The sequence below is a fragment of the Silurus aristotelis genome, assembly GCF_946808225.1.
Source record: "Silurus aristotelis genome assembly, chromosome: 6".
Taxonomy (NCBI): Eukaryota; Metazoa; Chordata; class Actinopteri; order Siluriformes; family Siluridae; genus Silurus; species Silurus aristotelis.
In genome coordinates this window covers 24,559,047-24,577,303 of record NC_139579.1, presented here as the reverse complement: position 1 = coordinate 24,577,303, position 18,257 = coordinate 24,559,047, and the positions used below count along the sequence as shown (strand labels likewise).

The following is an 18,257-nucleotide window of genomic DNA, read 5'->3' as shown; positions in this document are numbered from 1 at the left end:
AGGGAAAATGTCATGCTACTGCATCCAAAGACACCTTATACAATTGTGTGCCTTCAGCTTTGCCATAACCGTTTGGGAAAGAACAACATATGGATGGGAAAGTCAGGTGTGCCAATGATTGATTGATTGATTGATTTAGAGAGAAAGATAGACCGCATAGTAGAGGTACACAGCAACGAATTGCAGTTTAGCATCTAGCAGAAGTGCAAATGGCAGTTATGCAAATTGACAAGTGCAGATCAATATATAAATGTGTGAGCATACAATATATATGTACAACAAATAAATATAAAGGCTATTGTAGTGAAAAATGTGCAGAAGCTGTAGAGTAAGCACAACAAACAAATAAGGCTTTAATAACCTTTAATTATTATTAATATTGTCAATAAGGTATTTTAAAAGATTGTCATGACTGCTTATTGTTCCACATATTTATTAATAATAATACACTGCTCTTAGTCACAGTGCAGGCTTAATTAAGAGACCAGGCTGCAGGATCTGGCCAAACCCTGGCTGAACTCTAAAAAGAGCTGGATTCGATTCGTAATGCACTATTCAGGGTACACATGGCGTTATTTCACACCCTAGATAGTGCACCTAGATAGGGAGTAATTAGGGGATTTAGGATTCGGCCTGGTGTAATCCGTTTAAGCCGCGCATGCGCAGTGGAGCGCGTTCTGGGAGGGTCGAGGCGCCGTTGACTGTAACCGGCGTCAAAACCGCACCAGTGTCTGGATAACGGTGTTCCAGTGAAGGAAGGACTCGCGGCTTTAATAACACACGACGGGGGGAAAAGATAAAGGAAATATGGGATTGGTTTAAAACGTGTTTGTAAGTAAGAGGAATTCCAATGTGTGATTTATTCCGCTTGGAGCTCGAAGTGATGGACCTCGGGGAGAGACTGAGCGTGTTATTTTCGCCTATGGGCTCGCGTTTTGTCCTGGCTTTCGGACACTTTATGCTTTTTGTCTAAGAACAACACGATTTTATTCGTTTTTTTGTTTTATTTATGGTGCTTTTCGTAAGGGGGCGGAATAAAAGCAGAGCCTCTGCTACCTGTCGTGTATCTTTCCTTAAAGAAACTCGGAATATCCGGTTTTTTTTCCCTCATTACAAAATATAATTCCATTGAATCTCTATTTTTTTTATTATATTTTTTCAGACTGCGTTTCCACAAATGTGTAGTCTTTCCCCCCCTTGCTGTGAGTGGATAATGATGCAGGTAATTCCTCCAGGTGTATTGCTATGAGCCCTAGATGCCAGTCACGTGTTGTGGGCGTGTCCATCCCTGCGCGTCTCCAAGGAGACAGATAGACAAAGCAGGAATTGGCATCTGCCAAAATCAACCCAAGTCAAAGGTTCCGGGGATCGCAATGCTGCGGCCTGCCCTCAGTCTGGACGAGGTGGAGGAGAGGGACGAAGAGCAGGAGGACGACGGAGAGGAAGATCTGCGCGATGGAGGGATTCTGTTCATAGTAAACCGGGGAGGCTTACCTGTCAATGAAGAAACGTGGGAGCAGATGTGGAGGCACGTGACCCGGATTCATCCCAGAGGAGAGGAAGTGGAGAAGAGGATCAGGGGAGCCACTGACCTGCCCAAGGTCCCTTAATCTCCTTATACCTTTCTGTATATTTTTTATTTTTTTCTCTCTCTCTTTTCTACATCTACTTTATTATTTAAATAAGCCACAGTTTTTTTCACAGTGCTTTTTTTTTTTTTTTTTTTTTTTTTTTTTTTTTTACTTTTCCTGTTTTGATCCTGAGTTTGAGCTTGAATATCTGGGCTCTGTAGTTTTTCATGTTCTCAAAGTATCCAAATGGGTTTCCTTCAGGTTCTCCAGTTTCCTTCCACCTCTCAAACACATGCTCCTGAGTGAGTGAGTGAGTGAGTGTGAGTGTGAGTGTGAGTGTGAGTGTGAGTGTGTGTGTGTGTGTGTGTGTGTGTGTGTCCGTCCTGTGATGAACTGGCATCCCTTCCAGGTTGCCCATGGTATAATCCTTATATATTCTCAATTTTCAATGTTTAGTTTTCTATTCTTATTTTCATTTTTAACTTATCCTGCTTCTTTCTCTATTCACTAATTTAAGTCCTGTAGTCTTTGACAGTCTCTCCTCTATGTCGATTGCATATATTTCGTTGTATTTGTCATCTATTCCTCTTTCAGCTGTACCTTTTGTATCTGTTGCCCTTTTATATTTTCAGCCTTTTGGCATTATTAGAGATTCTTAAACATGATGATGCAAAGACGGTATCATCATGTAATGCACGAGCGAATTACAGAAAAAAAAAAAACCCAAGTCTAAATATCTAGTTTCTTAATATTCACTCAAAATCTGTGAGAATATAAAGATGTTCTGGTCTTTGCCTACTTTTAGTCTCCAATGACATGAACTTCCAAAAACATCTATATTGATATTGATTTGACTATCACTCACATACACATTGCTGTATCCATTTCCACATGATCAGAATCGGAACACTTTATTGATCTCGAAGGGAAAATTGTTTGATTATCTGCACATTGCTCACCCTCACCCACAAGCTGCACAGATCTAAATGAATGAAAATGTAGACGTATCCAATCAAGAATTGAATACATTACAGCATTGCATAGCAAGCCACTGCTTTCAAATGGAGAAGAAGATTCAGTACCAGGGTCAGGAAAATGCACTGTCCATTAACAAATTAACACACAGTACATCACATGAGCGTCCTGGGAGTCAGATGACAGACTGCTGACTATGCAGAGAGACGGGTATGATGTGAGCGGTTGGAACATCATGACATCATGCCTTTTACATGCCCTTGTCTCTAAAGACACGAAATCCTGAGTAGAGGGTTTCACATTTAACACGTATAAACTTTTACTGCACATAGCGAATAGTCTTAAATCCTGAGTAACAACTTTAACCCCTAAGGACACGTTATTTATTCAAGAGCTCTAAAAAAGATACGCTTTAAATATTGCTGAGTTTGGAAAAATGAAGTATTCTGTGCCAGACTTCCTGGCTCCTTTGTAATTCAGTTTTCAGTATAGATTTACAGAGAGTGTACCGTCTAGACCAATAGCGATTAATACGACAATAATAGAACATTTCTTTTCTGTCAAAAGCACCAATGTTTTGTTTCATTCCAGGTTTTATGTTTAAACAGATACGTACTGTGATTTTGACAAAAAAAAAAGGGCCAGAAGGTTAAACACGTAGCCAATGTGACAGATCCACTTCCTTTTAAATGCTGGCTCTGTGCGTGTACTCAACGCCTCTTTGTTAATGTCATTCCTTTGCAAGTGAGCAATTAGGATTCTGGCCATGAGTTTTGCCCTGAAGAGCGGATTTGCTGTCAGAGCGAATGAGATGTTCTGCAGCTGCACTCACTACACCCCCGTGTTAATGGCAATGCTTTATCTTTTTAATCCCTCAGATTCCTGTACCTACTGTGCCTACATACCAGCCAACCACCAGTATTCCACATCGCTTGGAAGCCATACAGAAATACATCAGGGACTTGCAGTATCCTTCTTCCAATATTCAACTCGACACATTTAATGGCACACATTGATCTTGCAGCTGTAGATTTAGACATAAAACATCTCGAGTGCTTTGAGTTTAATTTTGTTCCACGTAAATCTTTGGTTTCTGGATGTGTGTCTGTTTCGTTAAAGCGTATTTAACTTAACAGTATTTAAACAGATACAATCATACTGGAACCCAATTTTTCGAGATCAAAAAGAGCAGACCTCTCACAGCGTGAGTATCTTTCCTTTTCTTTTTTTCCATTGTTTGTCATTCAAAACCTACTGTTACGAACATCCCGTACTCCCGTAGAATTTTCCAAATACACAGCATCATGTATACATTCCAGTTTAATTCAGTTTTATTTGTATAGTGTTTTAAACAATAGCCCTTGTCCCACAGCAGCTTAGCAGAGATTACAGAGGTGATGACAAGGTCTTTGGGTCTTTTCTCTGCCCAATTTAGGCAAATTTGTGCCCAGTGTAGCTTCAGATTTAAGTTTTTGGCAAAAGGCAGTGGCAGCCAATGACCACTAGTAGTATATTTAAAGTATTGTGCATTCTAAAATGCTTTTCTCATGACCATAGTTGTAAAGGGTGGTTGTTTACATTTCTATTAACTTGAACTATTCTGGCCGTTTTATTCTGAAATAGAGTATGAGCTTGCTGGATGTTTTTGTGCTTTTTTACATTATTCTGTATGCAAATGGCCACATTAAAGCCACATAGATCACACTTTTTTCCTTTCTGGTGTTTGACAAGAATAACATGAAAAAGCTTTTGACCTGTATAAATAATTGCATGAATGTACAACTGTTCCTAATAATGTGGCTGGAAAGTGTACAAATCCGCTGTAAATAAATTAACAGCATAAATTTAAATCCCATAGTGGCCCAAGCTGGTTTATGCTGGTTTGTGGTCTTCTGGTTTCTTTAGGCCCCAGCATAGACCGTGCTCATCATTATTGCTGGTACAGTTGGTCTTCCTGGTAGAAGCAGGATGGTTGTGTTATAATGCTTGCATTATTCTGGAAACACTCATCCGAGCTGTTTTTAGGAAGGAAATTACAAGCATGTGAATAGGTTTTATTTTCACATGAGGTTTCATATCTTTGCAAGAGTCTTGTTCCTGTTGCTGTTTCTGGCTTGCTGAGAAACATGCACAGGAAACAGCTGAGGATGTTTAAGGATTGGCTGATAACTCTTACATGGCCAGTGACATCAGCTGAAGGAAATTCGATTTCAGCATCATATTACACTAGATGTGTGTCATCCGCTGTAAATGTCAGTGTTTTATTTTTAATGCGAGATGTTTTGAGGGTTTTTTGGGGGGGATTTTAAAGACCTTTGCTGAGAGCCCTGTCTCAGTTCCACATTCAGCATTTTTATATGTTTATTTACCTTTCATTAATCATGAGCACCTGCTTCATTCAGGTCAGAGGTATTTAAAATGTAAAGTCTTATCATTGGGAACAATACAGAAATACACCCTTGATTAGATGCCGCCCCAAAAACAGGACACGGCACACAAACACACTTTGGAGCAAATGAATGTGCTATCGAGGGGAAAACTGAGTACATGAAGATAACCCAAGCAGAAACCTTTGTTCCGGGTAACAATAGATAAAGCTGAGCATGTTGATATTTGAGATCACTGTCTGTTTCTGCCACAGGTTAATGGACAAAGCAAAAGAAATGACCAGAGAATGTCTACCGATCAAGTGTTTGGAGGCTGTAATCCTTGGAATGTATCCTTCCACACAGACTTCTACACACATTCTTATATCAGCATATAGATTCCGTGGAATAGCATTGGCCTAACACATGGATAATACAGATAAATAGAAATGTTTTATGGCTGTGAGATAAGGTGAAGATTTTCAGAGGGAAACACAAACACAAATAGTCTTATCACATTTTGTCGGCTGCATCTCTGGGAAAAGACTCTTTCCATATGGTTTTTAATACCACATGACTGTAAACTTTGAGATCTAAGATGTAAAACAAACCTTGAAGGCAAAAGCTGATATGCTTGCCAAACCTTATGTTTAAAGTGAATGCAGAAATGTGTCTAGCTTTTTAAAACAAAGCAGCATAGAAAATACTATACAAATTATTGAAGTGGTTTGGTCTAACTGAATTGCTAAGATTAAATTTAACTGTAAATGGCAAGATCTTGTAGTATATGATTCATCTTGGAGTACAAAATAGATTGTATGGAACTATAACCACTTTGTAGTAAATATTTGCTTCTCTATCTACACCGAACAGTCATAACATTATGATCTGTGAAGTGAATAACACTGATTATTTCTCCATCATGGCACCGGTTAGTGGGTGGGATACATTAGGCTGCAAGTGAACATTTTGTCCTCAGAGTTGATGTGTTAGAAACAAGGGTAAGGATTTGAGCGAGTTTGACGAGGACCCAATTGTGATGTCTAGACCAGTGTTTTTCAACGAGTCTACCGCGGCTCACTAGTGAGAGATTGTCTGGTGTACCATGGGAAATTATACAGTTTTACCTAATTGGTGGGAAAAAAATTTTAAAACGAATTCGAGTGTCTGTGTCATGTCTGAGTAATTATTTATTACACTTCCATATCAGTAGGCGGCAATGGGTAAGCTAATTGACTGTACTGTGTTGATTGTATTTTGAGACAAGAGAATTAGTGATGCATGCATACGAAACTTTGATGCCGTGCACCTATTTTGCAAGGCATTGCCAGAAAAAAACAACAGGAGAGGAAATTTTTCAGGTCACATCAGAATATCTTGAAAAAGGAGGACTTAAGTGGGAAAACTGCACGAGTGTCTGCACTGATGGAGCCGCAGCCATGGTCGGACGCACCAAGGGCTTTGTAAGCAGAGTGAAGGAAAGAAACCCAAATGTGATTGTTATGCACTGTTTTTTACACAGTGAGTGCCTCGTTGCCAAGACTTTACCAGCAGACCTATTTCCTGTTTTAAAAGATGTTGTGCGCATGGTGAACCTTGTGAGGACATGACATTCTTGCCTTCTTGTGTGAGGAAATGGGAGCGAAGCATAAAGCCTTGTTGCATACGGAGGTCCGATGGTTGTCGCGGATCAAGGTGCTGGCCCATGTGTATGAGCTGCGGGAGAAACTTCAAGTGTTTCTGACAAACGGGGGTCCGATTACGCAAAGCTGCTTGCAAATGATGAGTGGTGTGCAAGGCTGGCATACCTGGCAGATATTTTTCATCATCTAAATAAATTCAACACACGAATGCAAGGTAAAAATGAAAATCTGCTTACAAGTACAGATAAAATTAATGGATTCCACTCAAAGGTGCACCTCTGGCAACTACATGTGGAAACTGCCAACCTTGAAATGTTCCCACTCACCAAGAAATGGCAAAATGTCAACACTGCTACATTCTGCAAGATAATAGGTGAACATTTGAAAATTCTTGAGGAGATGTTCTTTTATTTCTCTTCAGCCTCTACTGAATGCCTTGACTGGGTTCGGGATCCATATAGCTCATCAACAGCTTTTGGAAAGGACATGACTTTGCAGGAGCAGGAGTAACTAACTAAACTGAGACAAAATCGTGGTTTAAAGCTAAGCTTTGGTGATCTACCTTTAGACAGTTTTTAGCTAACTACTGCTAAGGAGTTCCCCATTCTGTCAAACAAAGCTATTTTAACATTGCTCCCATTTTCCACGACATATTTGTGTGAGGTAAGCTTTTCGAGCCTGACTGCTATAAAAACTAAAAACAGGGCGAGACTGAGAGCTTTCTTCAATTCCCACCAGGATATCAGCTCCGTCACACTGAGTGGGTATAAATAAATTGCGAGACTATATTGTCATTATATATTAGGCTACAGAGTGTCATTTTTTTTATATTTTTGGTTGATAGTGTGCCTTGTGATTTTTTTATATTTTTTTTTCTATTGAAAAAAGTGTACCTTGGCTCAAAAAACACTGGTATAGACGACTGGATCAGAGCATCTCCAATACTGCAGCTCTTGTGGGCTGTTCCCGGTCTGTAGTGGTCAGTATCTATCAAAAGTAATCCAAGGAAGGAACAGTGGGGAACCGGCGACATGGTCATGGGCAGCCGAGGCTCACTAATGCACGTGTGGTCCGATCCAACAGACGAGCTACTGTAGCTCAAATTGTTAAAGAAGTTAATGCTGTTAATGCTCGATGGGTCAGGATTGTTTCAGAGGCAAAAGGGAGACCAACACAATATTAGGCAGGTGGTCATAATGTTGTTCCTGATCAGTGTATACTCTTCTTTTAATTCCTGATCGGTTGCTCATGATGGGGACTCATGATGTTTTATGTAACTCATGATGGATATTGTAGTCACAAAATGTTGATCGACACAAAAGGCAGTGATATTAAGACGGATTTATGTCAGAAATCTGCTTTTGATTGGACTTGCATTCCGACCAAAACCAGACAAAATCTTAAGCCACTAAAAGACTATTGAACCTTTTATTTCTTACCCTGACCTACAGTTACCTCACCAACAGTATGTCAGCTGTGGAACGCTTCCCCATTAGCTTTAAAACTCAGTTCTCAGGGAGCCACTTCCGCCACATCGTGTTGGGGATTCACAGCGGTGGCCGATTCGGGGCCCTCGGGATCAGCCGGCGCGCGGATCTGATGTACAAGCCGCTGGAGTACCGCACCCTCGCCGACCTGCTGCAGGAGTTTCATACCGCCTATAAGGGTTACTGGCACACACTGCGCAAAGTGAAGATCGGTCAGTACGTGTCGCACGACCCGCACAGCGTAGAACAGATCGAATGGAAACACTCGGTGCTGGATGTAGAAAAGCTGTCAAAAGAGGAGCTGAGGAAGGAGCTGGAGAGGCATACACGTGACATGAGGCTCAAGGTGAGGAACAGGTTTCTTTGAGGCATGATTCTTCATTCCTTGTGGTATACCAACCTACAGGTGTATATTTACATTTGCCAAAATACATAAATAACAAAGCTATGTTCAACACTGTTTATTTAAGAACACTGCAAACCAGAGTGTGATCAGCTGCTTCAGCCAAAGTATAAACACAGATGTGGTGGATAATTGTAGCACTGTGACAGCATGACAGCCCAAAGGCGTGCTTGCTACAGTATCTATTAGAGGGAGGAACAAACCTGGCTTGAGTTGCGGTTGCCTCAGTCACAGTGTAAACACAGCATTGTCAGCCTTGTCAGTGGCTTAGAAAGCTGGAAATTAAACCGTCAGTGCAGCATTAACGCCTGTGGTGTACTTAAAAGTGCAGTAACGTTTATCTCTGTCACAGAAATGGCTTTTATCAGGCTGTGGCTTTACATTTAGGGTTCATCTCTTTTACTGTGTATGTAATAGAGATGCACAACACTGGCAGTTGATTGCTGAATATAGAAATAAAGATTAGTGATCACTGAACGAAAGATTAATCGTTTTTTAATCACAGTTTATTGAAATCAACATTTCGGAACATCAATTTTAATAAAATGTCTGTTTCGTTGAATAATTTATAAAACTATTTTATAGTATTTAAAAAAAATTAAAATAAATATATATATATATATATATATATATATATATATATATATATATATATATATATATATATATATAATATAAAAAAATCTAATTAATAAATTTCTTATCATATTGATTAAATTGAGTGATTGATTGAATTGGCACAAATGAAATTGATTAAATTAAATTTAATAAATGGGAAAATGTCATTAAATAGTTTACATTTGTTAGACCCCATTTGGTTAATAAAGATGTATGTATAATTGTGTGTGTGGTTTTACATATAATATAAAATTTTCCAAAGATATGTTCCACTTAACTGTTTTACTTTTTTCAGCATACTGTAACAAATGTCTTTATTATTTTCATCCTTAATTCATTAGATATGTGGAATTGTCAAGATTTTCTCCATTTAAGAGAAATTCTTGGAGTTGGACATAAAACGCTAAAGAATCTATATTGCTCGCATTGGCGATAACCAGGAAGTGGCCGCGATCTTATGCATGCGCAAAACAACACATTTACAACAAAACTACATATCGTGTTTCTGGTACAGGGTGAGAAGCCACAGTGATACTGCGCAAACTCTAGGTTATTTTTGTTATACCCCTGATGGTGTAGTGTAAATTTTCAAGTTTAATAATGATCTAAAAAAAAAAATCGCTCAAATTGCGTCCACCATTTCGTGAGAGTTTTGTGAGGATTGCATTCGGTATATGTGTGTACCGAAACAGTTTGCACGAATATGTGCACCGGTACTCCCCTAATGGTTAATATAACTAATTAGACTCGAAGAAACGAGTCACGACAGCAACCACATGTGCATTTACATATTGTATATGCACTCAGTAGATTGCTCAATCACATACGTCATAAATGTGCTATCCAGTGTGTGCTTGTACAGTGTATATATGATCTAAATGCATACTGTCATTGTGCCATTAATGCACCCATCATTTCCTAGCAGTACTTCCTACTACACAATAAGACTAGGTAGCAATAGGAAAACATTGTACTCGCACATAATGTCCTTAATTGAATTGCATTTCCTCTGTTTTGCATCATACATAATTGCATTTCCTCTGTGTGCATTACACACGGCGACACCAACTGGTTTAAATACGAAGGAAATCTCACTGAATTGTCCTAATTCGAACGCTAAACGTTAATGAGAGAAGGTTTTTTTTTTTGTCTGCTCTTCTCCTGGTGCCACCTTTAGCACTCTCCTGCTCTTATGATATGATTGTGTATAACTGAGCTTGCATGCTCTTCATCACTTCCAAGTGATTAATGTGCGTGGTGTGGATGGCCGGAGGAGTGGTATCAAGTGAACACAGTAATGCCTTCCTCCATTAGATGGTCTAAAATACTGAGTGATTATGCTCCACTTGTTAGTATGGCATCTGAACTCGGGCACAAGTGCATCTGTTCATGTTCATTTTGAAAAAATGTATTAACCGAGGGTAATGAATGTGTTGCAGATTGGCAAGCCTGCACCTGTTTCACCCACTAAGGACCGAAAGAAAGACATGGGATCCCCGCTGCGAAACCCAGGCAGTCCCATGCGCAAGACCAGCCGAAACGAGAGGAGGTATTATGCTCCAAAGAATTTGTTCTCTTTAATTAGAACTGCTCATGAGAGCTGAGTGCAGTTTCGAAAGCCCCTGAGCTTTCCTAGTCTTTCTGAACCGTATGAGGACTTCAGCTGTCCGTCAAACAAGATGGCGGGGATATGGGTGTTATCCACTCAAATAGACATGCAGCACACTTCAGTACAATAATACAAAGAAACGCACCACATTTGTCAGCCATTGTATGACTATTGTTCTGTGAAAGACATTTGCAACAGAGCAAAGAAACCAATTCAACGACAAGGGTTAATGATCCAATCAGCTATCATGTAGTTCCCCCTATTTTTTTTTAGGGGTAATAAAAACACCAATCAGGCATAACATTATGACATTATAACATTATGACCGGTGAAGTGAATAACATGGATTGGGTCAGAGCATCTCCAAAACTGCAGCTCTTGTGGGATGTTCCTGGTCTGCAATGGTCAGTATCTATCAAGAGTGGTCCAAGGAAGGAACAGTGGTGAACCTGCGACAGGGTCATGGGCAGCCGAGGTTCAGTAATGCACGTTGGAAGGGAAGGCTGAATTGTGTGGTCCGATCCAACACAATTTAGAAGAAATTAATGGTGTTAATGCTCAACAGGTCAGGACTGTTTTGGCTGCAAAAGGTGGACCAACACAATGCTAGGCAGGTAGTCAAAATGTAATGCCTGATCGGTATAAATGCTATCACAATTGTTCCTGGATCCATTTTTCCTCTTATTAATCATATTGGACTCTAAATTCGGTTTGCTTGTTTTTCATTTCATTCTTAACCCTGGATATTTGGTGGCTCTCATCTGTCACACTGGAGTCTGACATCTGGATAAAAAAAAAAAAAAAATGTCTGATCAGTGTATCATCTGGTATATGATGTACACTATATAGCCAAAGTTTGTGGACATCTGACCACCACCCTTCCCCAAACTGTCACTAAACTGAAAGCAAATAATTGTACAGAATGTCTTTCTGTGCTGTAGCATTACAATTTTCCTTCACTTGAGGCCAGAACTGTTCCAGCATGACTGTGCCCTTGTGCACAAAGTGAGCTTCACAAAGACAAATGTCCTGCCTATTTGGAGTAGACCAAATTTAGTGTTCTGCACAGAGCCCTGACATTGAGCCCCGCACCTCAGGCCTCCTCGCCCAACATCAAAGCCTGGCGTCAGTAATGCTCTTTCAGCTAAATAGACACAAATCTTCATGAGTGCATTACAAAATCTAGTGTCCATGTACATTTGGCCATATATGATGATATGACATGAGTACACACATCAAACACTATATGGACAAAGTTATTGGGACACCTGATTTTTCCAGCCATATGTGTTTTTTCTCCCAAACTGTTATTGCAATGCTTGAAGACAGACAATTGTACAGGGTTTTCGGATGCAGTAGTATGAAATGTTCTCTTCACTTGAACTAGGAGACCCAAATCTGTTCCAGCATGACAATGTCGACATACACAAAGCAAACTCCATGAAGTTCTCCTGCTAGAGAGACCCTATTAAATACCTTTGGAATGAATTGCAATGCTGACTGTACCCCCGGCCTCCTCACCTCACCTGTATCAGTACCTGACTTTACTAACACAGTGTCTGAGTGTGTCTCCACAATTACACTCCAAAATCTAGTGGAACATCTTCCCAAAAGATTGGAGAGATTTATAAAAGCAAATTGGGACTAAATTTGGAATGCGATGCTCAAAAAGCAGATACAATACTTATGACCAGGTGTCCGCAAACTTTTGGAAATATAGTGTATGTCATTTATTTTTTTCTGACACATTTCTGACTGTAAATGACATCAGTTAAAATGTTTCCATAGAAGAAGCAAATTAAAAGAAACATATGTTAATAGAACATTCATGTGAGGGACATTCTAAAATGCTTAACATGAAAAACCCTTACACATTAATAACAAAGCATACTTTAGTGCTGTTGTGAGACCTGTGATGTTGTATGGTTTAGAGACAGTGGCATTGAGTAAAAGACAGGAGGTGGAGCTGGAGGTAGCAGAGCTGAAGATGTTAGGGTTTTCGTTGGGAGTGATGAGGATGGATAGGATTAGAAATGAGTTTATTAGAGAGACAATGCATGTAGGACATTTTGTAGACAAGGTGAGGGAGGAGGGATGGAGAAGGTTTGAACATGTGCAGAGGAGGAACATGGGGTATATCTGTAGGAGAATGCTAAGGATGGAGCCGTCAGGAAAGAGGAAAAGAGGAAGACCGAGGAGGAGGTTTATGGATGTGGTGAAGGAAGACATGCAGGTAGTTGGGTTGAAAGAGGCAGATGTGGAGGACAGGGGGTATGGAGACGGATGATCCAATGTGGGCCACCCCTAAACAGGTTTTTCCTAAACAGAAGAATGATTAACAGGTCGTATTCTGGACTCATGTGCATAGCATGTTTTTTATTAATGTGTTTACTGAGTTGGGGTTTTTTAAAAACACCGTCTCATGGCATTAAGCCACATTAAGCGTTTTTCACGTTTAGAATTTTAGAATGTTCCTTAATGTAAACTAATGAAAAGTGTATTGAAGGAATGTTAATAAATGTTAACAAGGAGAACTGTAAAAATCCAGAAAACATTGTTGCTTTGGTTTGATTATAGACAAGTTTAATTTTTAAACGGTAATTAAATTTTTGCCTGCTTCTCTGTCTTGTTCTAGGCTATCGGGTGACAAGAAGGCTCTGGATTCGAAAGCCTCAGCTGATATGAATGGATACCAGATTAGGGTGTGAGCGAGGTCTCTTGTGTATGAACCATACAGTTCCCAAGAACCAGTCTTGCAGCCAAACTGTTTTTGGTAGATAAACTGACCAGGACGACGAAAAAAAAAAAAAAAAAAAAAAAAGTTTTTAAACCCGCCAGACTATATACCATGGACAAACTGTGCGAAGCAGTAGTAAAGTCAAATTTTCCAAACCAGTGATGCCATGTCACTTTTAATAAGTCAGCTGAGCAGCTCTATTTCAAGGAACCACTTTTACACCGAGTTCCGGACTGTGTATATACGGCAGTGTGTGTACCTGATTATCTTGATCTTTTTTCTTTTTTTTTTTACCGACTATTTTTTAATTCACTTGTCAGGTGCCTTGCAAAAGCCTCACAATCAAGCCACTCTTTTGGTAGCGCGGCTCGCAGGGTCTGATTTGCTCAACAGTCAACACATCTTTCAGATCAGCTGAAGGCAGACAGTTGCTGGTTACACCAACAATCTAAAACACATGTCCTTGTTGCCTCTGTGAACCAAATATACAAAATGTAATGTGTAGAAGAGGCAAATCCAGTGTATTGTCTCTCTGCTGAACTCTGATTCAGAGATTGAATATTATTTAGAACTAGACCACATTAACATTAATCTGTTTCAGACTGCCTTTTGAATCAACTCTGCAACATGGACAAACCTAAAAATGCCACAGTGTGAACAGAGAATGATGAAACTGAGCTTTTTTTTTTTTTTTGGAAAAGCTGATGTGTAACTGTCTTGTGATCTCTACAGTTCTGAGAGGGCGGGACCTGTTACGATGCTGTTTTCTGTATTCGCTTTTTTTTTAACATGTATGAGTGCTTTGTATAGTACACAAGCGACGCCGTGCTCCGTGTTTGTTTTTAACTGTCACAGTCCAGTGGATGTGCTCCACAATTATCAAGAAGCCTCAAAAAGTGACTGAACTGATATGAAGGTGTCGAGTCCGACTCACCGCATGCCATCTTTTTCATCAGTTTACCATTTAATTGTGGACAGAAAAGTTTTAGAATTGGACTGAAAATCCCAGTGTGGCCAAGCATTAGCCTTATCTATTTCCACTATTTAAACAGCCACAATTGACTGAGGGTTTTTTTTTTTTCTTACTTTTATAATAGATGTATTATTTGGAGCATTGAATGCAGATTGTGGGTCTTTTTTAATTATTATCATTATTATTAAACGTTGACATTTTAACCATTTTTCAAATGCAGTTGAATATACTTACCAGATTTGTCAAGATAAAGAGATTTGATTTCCCTTTAGGAAAGTAAAAGTGGATGGAATCAGTTTGCGGAATATGAATTAGCATCTGTTTTTGTTAAAGAATCAGACAAACTGTCATTTAGATGCTCATTTTTAATTATTTTTTAAGTCATTGCTATTAAATGTTGTTTGTGCTGGTGGTGGGAGTGGAAAACACAAATCACTACTGAAAGACATTTCCGCCACAGCTAAGCTTAATAGACTGTATTTAGACCAGAGCTTCAACAAGATTAACAAACCTTTAATCAAGTCATGAGCAAACAACTCAATTTAGGATTTCACAATTGTGACACATAAGTGTTCAGTCATTCAGCACCTGCATGCACCATTGTGTGAGGCTGCAACAAGCATTGTTCAAACATGCAACAATAATCAGAGAGTCGCCAAAGTATTTCTCTCTCGCAGACTTGTAAGAAAAGCTGTGGAAAAAGTAGCTGAAGGCTGGGTGTTTTTTTGTCTTTTCCACAATGGAAGCTGTTTGCAATTCTTAAGAACAAAGAAAACCTTGAGATCCACAGACATACCATAACACTGAAATAGCTCAATAAGGAACATTTGAATTTAGACAATATACAGACCAGATGTTGCACAACTGACAAACTCATCAGCTCAAATGAAAAAAGAAAACAGATTATATTGATGTCTTGAGCTGGATTTAAAACTCGAAGGATTTATTGTGGAAGCCTGTAAAAAGCTTTATTAGACAGTGTACTATTGTTAAGGATCCATAGTTTGGTATTTATGACAAAGCTTTTAAATATGAACAAAAAACTATAATAATGAAACAAATCTAAATATTGTACAATCTTAGAGGAAAAAAGTTTCAAGATGAGATTTTCTTGTTGGGAAATATTTTGGGGAAAGGCAGTAAAACTCCATTGTCTCTACAGATCTTCTGACACGGACCCTTGGCCTCTAATGGAGCCAATAAATGTTCTTAAGTAGGGTTTCCTTTTCAGGAAACAGTTTCAAGTGAAATATTTACAATGCCTGAAATAGTCTTTTCAGATGAATAAAAGTAAATCAGAAATGAATGGAGTAATGTTGATCCTGAACTTCTATAGACCTGTAGAGTTTTGTGTCACAAATTAAATCTATTCTCTGCAGGAGAGAAATTAATTCTTATATACAGGTTAAAAGCAAAAAACCTTTGGGGAAAAGAAAAATATATGAATGTGACACACTGTGAAACTGATTAATGAGAACAAAAAATGGGGGAATTCTTTCTCCATTAGTAATTGATAGTTTGGGGAGGAAATAGAATGCCAAAGTGTGTGTGTGTGTGTGTGTGTGTGTGTGTGTGTGTGTGTGTGTGTGTGTGTGTGTGTGTGTGTGTGTGTGTGTGTGTGTGTGTCTTATGAGGACTAACCTGATAAATTGTTGACCTACTTGAACATGTGCTCTCATTTGGGAAATATCTGCTTACACACACTTTTGGAGCAACCGTTAAGTGATTTTATTTTTCTTAATACTAAGTTGGGCCTCACACTAGTGATAAAAATCTAACAATTTTCTACTAAACTCTGGTGCTGCTTTTTAAAAATCTGTTTTAGCTTTAAAAAAAAAAAAGTTGCCAAACTTTGCTCTGAGCATTTTTTTTATTTAATCTGCATTATGTAGAAGATATTAAGACCAATACCTGGTTTTGTGTAGTCCCTCTTTTAGGATAGTTTTTGTAGTAGATTTTAAGCATGTGGTGGCAGCTGTTTAACACCACATATTCCAGCCTGCAGCAGAGGACGACTACATAATTCCCAGTCAATACCATCATCTGAATGTGCTTTGAAACAGCTCTCATGTTTGAAAAGCAGTGAGAAATCAGGTTCACTGAGGTACCAAAGATTTTTTTTTTCTTGTTTTATTTTATATAAATAAATTTGCCTGAGTTTTTATAAAGAAAATGTAAACACTTTCAGAGATTTGTTTTTAAAACAGAGGTCTGTTTTATTGCACTTACACTTAAAGGTTGTAAACCCAGCCATTGGGGTTGCACAAGCCAGTGAACTCTTAGTACCAGTCCCAAGCGCGGATAAATGGGGGGGGGTTGCGTTAGGAAGGGCATCCAGCGTAAAACGTGCCAAATCAAATATGTGGATCACGAATCACAAATACATACTGGATCTGTCGAAGCCCGGGTTACCAACAACCACCACAGTTATCGTTAGCCAACAGGGTACCAGTGGAAATTGGGCTACTGTTGGCCGAAGGAGGAGGAGTAAGAGAGGAGGAAGGCATGTACAAGTGGGTTGTGAATTGGAGAAGGAAATATCCTGGAGTTAATTAGATGAAGTGGTAGAAGGTGTACCTAGGAATGAAAGATTGTTGATTGGGGCAGATTTAACTGGGCATGTAGGTGAAGGGAACAGAGGTGATGAGGAGGTGACGGGAAGCTTTGGCCTTAAGGAGAGGAATGTGGAAGGGCAGATGGTGGTAGATTTTGCTAAAAGGATGCAAATGGCAGTGGTGAACACATACTTTAAGAAGAATAAGGAGCATAGGGTGATGTATAATATATTCTATGCAGGAGATGCAACCTGCAAGAGATTGGAGACTGTAAGGTGTTGGCAGGGGACAGTGTAGCTAGACAGCATCAGATGGTGGTCTGAAGGATGGTTTTGGAGCTAAAGAAGATAAGGAGTAGAGTGAGAACTGAAAGAAGACTAATATGGTGGAAACTGAAGGAGGAAGACTAGTGTGAGATTCAGGGACGAGGTCAGACAGGGGCTTGGTTGTGCTGAAGAGGTGCTGGATGATTGGGCAACTACTGCAGAAGTGATGAGGGAGACAGCTAGATAGGAAGACAAAGACGTGATGGTGGAATGTGGAAGTGCAGGAGAGCATAAGGAGAAAGAGGTTGGCGAAACAGAATTGGGATCGGCAGAGAGATGATAAAAGTAGGCAGAAGTACAAGGAGATGTGGCAGCAGGTGAAGAGGGATGTGACTAAAGCAAAGCAAAGCAAAAGGCATATGAGGAGCTGTATGAGAAGTTGAACACAGGAAGGAGAAAAGGATTTGTACTGATTGGCCAGGCAGAGGGACCGAGCTGGGAAGGATGTGCAATAAAGATGCAACAAAGTTAGAGCAATAAAGGATGGAGATGGAAATGTGTTGACTAGTGAGGAGAGGGTGTTGAGAAAATGGAGGGAGTATTTTGAGCAGCTGATGAATGAGGAAAATGAAAGAGAGAGAAGGTTGGAGATGGTGAAGCAGGAAGTGGATAGGATTAGTAAGAAGGAAGTGAGAGCAGGAATTCAGAGGATGAAGATTGGTAAGTCAGTTAGACCAGATGACATACCGGTAGAAGCGTGGAGATGTTATTAGAGATGACAGTGGAGATTTTAACCAGATTGTTTAATAAAATGCCTGAGGAATGGAGAAGTGTGCTGGTACCGATTTTTAAGAATAAGGGAGATGTGCAGACCTGCAGTAACTACAGCAGAATAAAGTTGGTCAGTCACACTATACAGTTGTGGGAAGGAGTAGTGGAAGGCAGGCTGAGGGAAGAGGCAATATTTACTTTGAGGATGTTGATGGAGAAGTATAGAGAAGGTCAGAAAAAGATGCATTGTGTGTTTGTGGATTTAGGATTTACTTGTAGCGGT

General features: G+C 39.5%; 1 protein-coding gene across 1 annotated transcript; it reads left to right on the top strand.

The window, feature by feature from the left end:
• Positions 1-662: 662 nt before the first annotated feature.
• On the top strand, positions 663-14,590 carry vash1 (vasohibin 1). Its single transcript, XM_083543979.1, has 7 exons — positions 663-1,601; positions 3,425-3,513; positions 3,694-3,750; positions 5,188-5,262; positions 8,007-8,388; positions 10,503-10,612; positions 13,308-14,590. The coding sequence occupies exons 1-7, from the start codon at positions 1,257-1,259 to the stop codon at positions 13,378-13,380; spliced, it is 1,131 nt and encodes a 376-aa protein (XP_083400105.1). The 5' UTR covers positions 663-1,256; the 3' UTR covers positions 13,381-14,590.
• The last annotated feature ends 3,667 nt before the right edge of the window (positions 14,591-18,257 follow it).

Bases quoted from the DNA above. Each gene is read 5' to 3' on its own strand.
- vash1 (XM_083543979.1), top strand. From the start codon at position 1,257: ATGCCAGTCACGTGTTGTGGGCGTGTCCATCCCTGCGCGTCTCCAAGG. The intron at 8,389-10,502 runs GTGAGGAACAGG...AATGTGTTGCAG, and splicing joins CACGTGACATGAGGCTCAAG to ATTGGCAAGCCTGCACCTGT. The intron at 10,613-13,307 runs GTATTATGCTCC...GTCTTGTTCTAG, and splicing joins ACCAGCCGAAACGAGAGGAG to GCTATCGGGTGACAAGAAGG.